This window comes from Triticum dicoccoides, chromosome 2B, assembly GCF_002162155.2.
Source record: "Triticum dicoccoides isolate Atlit2015 ecotype Zavitan chromosome 2B, WEW_v2.0, whole genome shotgun sequence".
Taxonomy (NCBI): Eukaryota; Viridiplantae; Streptophyta; class Magnoliopsida; order Poales; family Poaceae; genus Triticum; species Triticum dicoccoides.
In genome coordinates, this window is record NC_041383.1 from 182,477,439 (window position 1) to 182,486,635 (window position 9,197).

Sequence of the window (9,197 nt, forward strand, 5' to 3'; positions counted from 1 at the left end):
CTTTATTCACGGTATGCCATGCCGTCTAGATATATGATATATTATCATAATCAGGTGTTTATCACGCATGTATGCACCTAGCTATGCAATCTAATCAAACAATCCAAATCATCTATTGTACCTTTCTCACACAGGCATATACCTGCTCACCAAAAATTTACACAAAAGTTACCTATCAAAACCCTATTATGGTAGCAGACTCGAGCAACAATAGATTAAGTTACAATTTGATCGACGATGGGCTCAAGCTCGGGCGCGGCGTGCCGCCGCGTCTCTGCCTGCTAGTATATATGCACCTGTCCTTAGCGTTCAGCTCCACACATCATTGCTCCTCTCTCTCAGCGGCAATCAGTCTCAACACTTCTTGCACACGAGTAAGCGAGGGACGACATGCCTGCCGGGAAGACGATGGAGCAGAACACGGCGACGGAACCCATCAGGTGCAAAGGTACTCGATCGCCGACGACGTACTGGCCTTCGTCTACCTCCATCCCCTGTCCAAACCCGCACGCAGCTTGTAGCTAAACACGGCACGTACGTGCGCATGCAGCGGCGGTTTGCAAGGTGGCCGGACAGCCGCTGGAGATGGAGGAGGTGGAGGTGGCGCCGCCGCGGGCGCACGAGGTCCGCATCAGGATCCTCTGCACCTCGCTCTGCCACACGGACGTCACCTTCTGGCGCATGAAGGTGCGTGGGTTCTTCACCTTCGCTGATTCGATCTTCTGTACGCTTTGTTCGTCAGGGTATGCTTCTTATCTTCCTCTTTTTTGTAGGGTTTCCCGCCCCGGCATCCGTCAATCCTGGGGCACGAAGCAGCCGGGTAAATGCATAATTCATCTATCTTTGTCTTCCGTTCGCGGAATGATTACAACCTGAGTAGAAATTGTCATGGGATTGGCTGTCCGTCATTTCCAGAACGTTGGCTATCCGTCCCAAAATGACACTCAATTCATCTGAAATCCTACTCAAAAGTCTACGATGAAACCCGAAGTTATTTGAAATTTTAACCCCGTTAGCCACACCAAGTACTAAGTTTCTTCACGTTTCTTTTGGAGTGAAACGTTTTCTTTACAACTGGGTTTGCCATTGCCTCACTGGGGACCTAGATGCTGATGGATAAGTTACAAGTAATGTTGCTTTCAGAAAGTCGTCAATAGAGAACACAAGATAATTCTTTGCCTACCAAATGCGAGGCCCACGCTGTTTGTTCGATTGCGCCTTTTTTTGAATGAAAGGGGTTTCCCCACCCCAATTTTATAAAATGAAGCAGAAAGCCAACACCAAATTCAAGTCTGACCCACAACATAGGCAACTTCGATTGCGCATTCAAGCTCCGATTTCATTAATACACAGATTCTTCCATGTTTCAATCATTAGATGCCCCTATGTTCTACTCGGCCAATGTTTGACAAATGTTTTGAATGGTTGTAAAGTTTCATCACGACATCCGTGGAATTTACTCAAAACATTTGTCAAAGTTGCCAAAAAATAAATCAAAAAATTTATAATTTGTTTTGCCCAAGCTGATTTGAACTCGAGCTAAGAAATATCGCGTCCACTCTTCCTGTCTTTTGTTCCCAGTGTGGTGGAGAGCGTGGGGGATCACGTGCACGAGGTGGCCGTCGGGGACACGGTGGTGCCGGTGTTCTTGGCGCAGTGCGGCGACTGTCCGGACTGCCTCTCCGACCGCAGCAACATCTGCTCCGGGCTCCCCGCCCGGCCGGGCATGCCGCGCGACGGCACGACCCGCTTCTCGTTCGCCGCCACCGGCGAGCCCATCCACAACTTCATCGGCGTGTCGAGCTTCACCGAGTACACGGTCGTCGACGTCGCGCACGTCGTCAGGCTTGAGCCTGGCGTCCCGCCGGAGAAGGCCTGCCTGCTCAGCTGCGGCGTGTCCACCGGTAACTAATCTTCACTGACGCCTGACCTACGACTTACAGCGCGCAAACTGATTGGCGGGTGGGTGCAGGAATCGGCGCGGCGTGGAAGGTGGCGGCGGTGGAGCGCGGGTCCAGCGTCGCGGTGTTCGGGCTAGGCGCCGTCGGGTTGGCGGTAACGACCGCCGACATCAGAATCATACGCACCCACTGATAATTTGATGCCTTGATTCGTTTGTTAGCTCGAAAGCTGGCCGGTGCGCCTGATGTGCTGTACCTGTACTGCAGGTAGCACAAGGGTGCAGGATGCGTGGGGCTAAGCGGATCATTGGGGTGGATATGAACCCGGAAAAGCGCGACATCGGTATGTTACCATAAATGGATAATTATTTAGGGCTATATACTTGAATCATCTGAAGAAAAACAATCGCAGGCAAGAGGCTGGGAATCACCGACTTCATCAATCCGGACGATATCGGGGAGAGGACCGTGAGCGAGGTTCGATTCCGAATCAGTCAAAACGTACAAGAAGCCTTTGTTCATGGGTACTCAGCTGCTAACGAACCTTTCATCAATCGATCTCTGTGTAGGTCGTCAAGGAGATGACCGGCGGTGGCGCCGACTACTGCTTCGAGTGCATCGGCTCGACGTCGGTCATGGCGGAAGCGTTCCAAAGCTCCCGAATGGTAGGCACTAGGCTACTGAGTTACGCTCAGCAACAGGTGACAGACTGACCGATGGTTCATTTCTCGTGGTGATCGGTAAAACAGGGCTGGGGGAAGACGGTCGTGCTCGGCGTCTCCAATGGCGTTGCGCCGATCAGCATACCCTCGCAGGACATCCTCAGGGGGAGATCGGTCGTCGGCTCGCTCTTCGGCGGGCTCAAGCCCAAGGCCGACATCCCGATCCTGGCGCAGAAGTACCTGGACAAGGAGCTGGAGTTGGACGAGTTCGTGACGCACGAGATGGGGTTCCACGACATTAACGCGGCGTTCGAGCTGCTCACCCAGGGGAAGTGCCTCAGGTGCATCATCTGGATGGACGGGGCCAAGGAGAACGGCAGTGTCGGCGTGGAGAATGGGCGCGCGTGCAAGGCCAAGGCATGACTGACATCGCTGTCCTCCCGTGACTAGCCACGATGGTCGCTGCTCGTCTCGGGGCGACCTATCTTTGTCGTGGGCTTTCGCTGTAATGTCGTTGTTCATTTGGACGCCAGATGGGATAATTTATTCTGTAGAGAGAAATGCATTTTTTTTTCAGATTACTACTCTATAAAGAGTTCACACGAAGTACAAAACATGTTGAACATAATAAAAATTATATCGAGATTTTGAGACCATCGAACATTCACTACTGCCGCCATAACGAGCCGCCGACGCGCCCACTGACGAGTCCACTGAGTCTACTCTGCACGCCAACGCCTTGAGCATCGTAGGGTGCGGTACACCTTTGAGTACAACCGCAAATGCTCGATGTGTTCACCCTCTAGGATAACAGTCGCAATGACACACTAACTGTTGTTCTTTGCAACCGCTACATCAGCAATGATCTTCATACATCCCCCAGTAGTGAAATCCACCTCACCGCCAGTTCTCGTAGTCCATGCCGACCTCCTCTCAGCTTGTTCCTCAGCCACTAGAAAATTATCCAATAAAAATATGTGTCAAGAGCGAACCGAGAAAGATGTCCCCGTGAGTAGCCTTTCTCCGTGTGTGCTACGGTCGCCCACATAATCACCGCAACCCTAGTGAATTATTCATGCTTCATATGATCTATCAAGGTAAAGAGCCACTTTCGTGTCGACAACACAACATTTTGTTGATATATTCAACGATTAGTTCATCCCCTTGCGCCTAGAGACATCGCACATCATAGAATTGATGAGCGACTGCGTCCATGAGTCTTTATGTTATAATTTTTGCATATGTTTTTGTCAGCAAGCCTCCACATCAACACCTTCAATTTTGAGGGGACACGCATAAAAACACATCCATGGAAGCCTTCAACTACGGGAGGGTGGCATTTTGGTGCCCACAGACATCTATACCCCGCCCTTTTTGGGAAGGAAAAGGTAGATCGTGATCTACCTTATGCATTCAAAACGGGGTTAAAAACCCGGATGACAGAAGTCATATTACATGAAGGTGGTGTGGGCGCAACACAACGTGTGCAGCAGGCCACCACCAAGCCTAAACAGGAAAAAGGTGAAAGGAGAGGGAGCTAGGCTTGGAGGAAAAAAGCAGCATAGTTACACAAAGTAGTTAAGTCTTGATCTCGTCGGGCTCTATGTTTCCAGAGATGAAGAAGCTGACGAATCTCTTCGAAAACCCGAGTTGTTGTCCATGTCTCTGCCCTGAAGACAAGAGCGTTTCGAGCTGTCCAGAGGGCAACCGCAATCGCCGCAAAGAGGACGTGCCAGAGTTTTCCGTGCGTAGCCATGGCCTCAGATAAAATGAAGGTTTGCAGGTCCGGGCAAGTATTGGCGATACCTTGTAGGCCGACCCTATGCCAAACTGCATCGGCTAATCGACATCTCAGGATGAGATGATATATGGTTTCTGATGTGGGGAACCAATCGCAACCCTTATGAGTTGTGATCTTCCATTGTTTCTTTAACATATTGTCCCTTGTATTCACTCATCCACGGACCGCCAACCAGAGGAAGACTCTATGTTTATTGGGAATAATATTGTCCCAGATCCTGTCTTTCAAGGGGCACTCTATCCCTTTAAACGTGAGCATCTCATAGAAGAAATGTGTTGTAGGCTTGTTGTACAGACAGATTGGTCTTCGGATATCAGCATACTCCTCCACAGGTTGAATGTCGGCCAAGATATCATTTAGAGCTTGCAATTCTCTATTGGTTGTGGCAGTCAGGTTCGGATGTAGTTTGATGTCCCAAACTCCAACATTGAACTGGGATGCAACAGAACAACTCTTGGTTCAGGCAAAAGAGAAAAGTACTAGGAAGGAGAATTCAAGTCTTCCGCAAGCAAGCGACGAGTCCTTCCAAAAAGAGATTCTAGATCCGTCTCCCAAAACACACTTGGTAGATTGTATAACATGCTGTATGGTCGATTGCAGGCATCGCCAAATGGGGGTGTCCCCACTCCGTATACTGTCTGAAAGTGTGTTGTTGCAGTATCTTTTGGTGAACCATTCATAGCACGAAGCTCCATGACCTTGCAAAATATTAGAAGTGAGCTTGCATATCATTGCTATGTTATGCTCCTCTAAATTTCTGAGGTCAAGTCCGCCATTAAGCTTTGGTAGAGTGACGAAACCCCATGCCACCAGATAGTGCCCACCAGTTGCGGAGTTCTTTCCTTGCCAAAGAAAGCCTCGCAAGATTCGCTCCAGTTTTTCCAGAGATGGTTGTGGCCATATGAAGCATGCCATGAAGTAATTGGGGATGGAAGCAAGTACAGAACTAACGAGAGTGAGACGGCCACCACAGGAGAGGAAAGTGGCGCTATACCCCGCCAATGAATATTAAAATAAAATAAAATCAAAAAAATCTGAACTCTTTTGGCATCCAAGATGCCCGGGTGCGCTAGGAGCATGCGAAATTTTGAGGGCACATGATATTCAAGGAGATCTATAAAAAAATCGGCTCTTAAAGAAATTTTGAAAAAAGACATTTTGGAGACCCTTTTTTCCTTTTATCTAGAGCTTCTTGGTGGTCATTTCACCACCAAATTTTGCACACTCCTAGCGCACTCGAGCATCCTATTTATCTAGATTTTACTATTTTTAGAAACATCTGTAATTTTATTCATTCTCAAAACCATTATAGGCAAGTTGCTTTGGATACAAGATCCAAGGCATCACAAAGTACCTATCACAACTAAGAATTACAATAAAATCTTTTGAATGCATATTCTCTGTGGTATCAATCTTTGAAAGTTGAAATATCGCCAAGGCTTCAGTAAAGAGATTGCAATTGAACTGGCGCAGCGCTAGTGTTACTCCTTCACCTGCACGAACTTGATTACCAAGAAAATGTTTCTGAAAGCTTCACGAGTCATCCGATCAAAAAGATGTGAAGCCATGAGTGATGAATGTGTTTGGGGTGAGGATGATCCTCAAGAAATACAAGTCGCTGAACCACAAAAACTTCATCATAATACCGTGAAAAGATTCCACCTCCAAAAAAACATACCAAGAAAAGCAACATGACACGATAACATAAGCTCATCAAATCCAAATAATCGGCTCTGCGGGTGCATAACTCTTTGTCTCCATGGCACCGCCACAACGAACCAGAGTATTTTATTCGCAAAAATACCGCGATGATTGCTAGATGTTGCCGAAGACTATAAAATTCTTGAAAATCCTAGGCCCCACCTTTTAACACAAAGATGGCACCTAGAGGCGAGGGTACCAAAACTTCCTTGCGACGGCATCTATTCATTGGGAGTAAATGATCTGGGCTCATCTGTGGATTACCGATAGCTCGTGATGTTTTTCTTTTCTTTTGAATATTTTCTTTTTGTCCTCCTTTGATTTACATGAATTTTGTAGAAATTTTGAATGGTGTAAATTTTGTAGGGAAATTTTCATTGAATCCCTTTGGTTCGCAGATATAGGATTCGATTCCTATAAAGAATAGAAACCGACTATTCGTATTTCAAACGGGAAAAACATTAGCCTTGACTCAAATAAAAGAAAATCCTATCCTATGAACCAAAAACTCCCTCTAGCCCAAATTAATTGACGCAAAATTAGTACAAAATTGGAGGGAGGAACATTTTTTTTGAGAAATATGAACCAAATAACATGTCTTTCTTTCAGTCATGGAGTTTCTACACTCAGGAGCAAATGCTCCTGGTGTGAACAGTAACATAAAAATACAAAAACAATTCAAAAAATTCTGAAACTTTTTTTGTGCCATATGCTACGTCTTGAGCTTGCGTTCGTTTTTCTTGAAGAGGAAAGGGTGATGCAGCAATAGTAGCGTAAGTATTTCCCTCAGTTTTTGAGAATCAAGATATCAATCCAGTAGGAGGCTCCTCAAAAGTCCCACACACCTACACAAACAAACAAAGAACTCGCAACCAACGCAATAAAGGGGTTGTCAATCCCTTCACGGCCACTTGCGAAAGTGAGATCTAATAAAGATAGTAAGATAAGATAAATATATTTTTGGTATTTTATAATATAGATGCAAAAAGTAAAGATGCAAATAAAAGTAGATTGGAAGCAAATATGATAAGAGATAGACCCAGGGGCCATAGGTTTCACTAGTGGCTTCTCTCAAGATAGCATAAGTATTACGGTGGGTGAATGAATTATTGTCGAGCAATTGATATAAAAGCGAATAATTATGAGATTATCTAGGCATGATCATGTATATAGGCATCACGTCCGCAACAAGTAGACCGACTCCTGCCTGCATCTACTACTATTACTCCACACATCGACCGACTCCTGCCTGCATCTAGAGTATTAAGTTCATAAGAACAGAGTAACGCATTAAGCAAGATGACATGATGTAGATTGATAAACTCAAGCAATATGATATAAACCCTGAAGGAAATATGCCCTAGAGGCAATAATAAAGTTATTATTTATTTCCTCATATCATGATAAATGTTTATTATTCATGCTAGAATTGTATTAACCGGAAACATGATACATGTGTGAATACATAGACAAACATAGTGTCACTAGTATGCCTCTACTTGACTAGCTCATTGATCAAAGATGGTTATGTTTTCTAACCATAGGCATGTGTTGTCATTTGATTAATGGGATCACATCATTAGGAGATTGATGTGATTGACTTGACCCATTCCGTTAGCTTAGCACTTGATCGTTTAGTATGTTGCTATTGCTTTCTTCATGACTTATACAAAGTTCCTGCAACTATGAGATTGTGCAACTCCCGTTTACCGGAGGAACACTTTGTGTGCTACCAAACGTCACAACGTAACTGGGTGATTATAAAGGTGCTCTACAGGTGTCTCCAAAGGTACATGTTGAGTTGGCATAATTCGAGATTAGGTTTTGTCACTCCGATTGTCGGAGAGGTATCTCTGGGCCTTCTCGGTAATACTCATCACCTAAGCCTTGCAAGCATTGTAACTAATGAGTTAGTTATGAAATGATGTATTATGGAACGAGTAAAGAGACTTGCCGGTAACGAGATTGAACTAGGTATTGGATACCGACGATCGAATCTCGGGCAAGTAACATGCCGATGACAAAGGGAACAACGTATGTTGTTATGCGGTTTGACCGATAAAGACCTTCGTAGAATATGTAGGAACCAATATGAACATCCAGGTTCCACTATTGGTTATTGACCGAGAATAGTTCTAGGCCATGTCTACATAGTTCTCGAACCCGTAGGGTCCGCACGCTTAACGTTACGATGACAGTTTTATTATGAGTTTATAAGTTTTGATGTACCGGAGTTTGTTCGGAGTCCCGGATGTGATCACGGACATGACGAGGAGTCTCGAAATGGTCGAGACATAAAGATTGATATATTTGACGACTATATTCGGACACCGGAATTGTTCCGGGTGATTTCGGAGAAAACCGGAGTGCCGGGGGGGGGGGGGTTACCGGAACCCCCCGGGAGAGTTAATGGGACACATGGGCCTTGGTGGGAAGAGAGAGGGGCGGCCAGGGTGGGCCGCGTGCCCCCTCTCCCTCTGGTCCGAATTGGACTAGGAGGGGGGAGGCGCCCCCCTTTCCTTCCCCCCTCTCCCCCTTCCTTCCTCCTCCTAGTAGGAGTAGGAAAGGAGGAGTCCTACTCCTACTAGGAGGAGGATTCCTCCTCCTTGGCGTGCCCCAAGGGGCCGGCCGGCCTCCCCCTTGCTCCTTTATATACAGGGGCGGGGGGCACCCCATAGACACACAAGTTGATCTACAGATCGTTCCTTAGCCATGTGCGGTGCCCCCCTCCACCATATTCCACCTCGGTCATATCGTTGCGGAGTTTAGGCGAAGCCCTGCGCCGGTAGAACATCATCATCGACACCACGCCATCATGCTGACGGAACTCATACCCGACGCTTCGCTGGATTGGAGCCCGGGGGACGTCATCGAGCTGGACGTGTGCTGAACACGGAGGTGCCGTACGTTCGGTGCTTGGATCGGTCGAATCGTGAAGACTTATGACTACATCAACCGCGTTGTCATAACGCTTCCGCTTGACGGTCTACGAGGGTACGTAGACAACACTCTCCCCTCTCGTTGCTATGCCATCACCATGATCTTGCGTGTGCGTAGGAATTTTTTTGAAATTACTACGTTCCCCAACAGTGGCATTCGAGCCTAGGTTTTATGCATTGATGTTATATGCAC

The 9,197-nt window shown here is 46.7% G+C and overlaps 1 protein-coding gene across 1 annotated transcript; it reads left to right on the forward strand.

Annotated features, from left to right (window-relative positions):
* Positions 1-295: 295 nt before the first annotated feature.
* Positions 296-3,210, forward strand: LOC119362938 (alcohol dehydrogenase-like 2). Its single transcript, XM_037628218.1, has 9 exons — positions 296-448; positions 551-687; positions 774-820; positions 1,582-1,904; positions 1,973-2,055; positions 2,169-2,244; positions 2,314-2,378; positions 2,471-2,566; positions 2,651-3,210. The coding sequence occupies exons 1-9, from the start codon at positions 391-393 to the stop codon at positions 2,984-2,986; spliced, it is 1,221 nt and encodes a 406-aa protein (XP_037484115.1). The 5' UTR covers positions 296-390; the 3' UTR covers positions 2,987-3,210.
* Positions 3,211-9,197: the final 5,987 nt, after the last annotated feature.

What these genes read in the sequence shown, in the direction of transcription:
- LOC119362938 (XM_037628218.1), top strand. Translation starts at nt 391, where the DNA reads ATGCCTGCCGGGAAGACGATGGAGCAGAACACGGCGACGGAACCCATC. An exon ending in TCACCTTCTGGCGCATGAAG is followed by an intron (nt 688 to 773) that starts GTGCGTGGGTTC and finishes TCTTTTTTGTAG; the next exon opens with GGTTTCCCGCCCCGGCATCC. An exon ending in CCCGGAAAAGCGCGACATCG is followed by an intron (nt 2,245 to 2,313) that starts GTATGTTACCAT and finishes AAACAATCGCAG; the next exon opens with GCAAGAGGCTGGGAATCACC.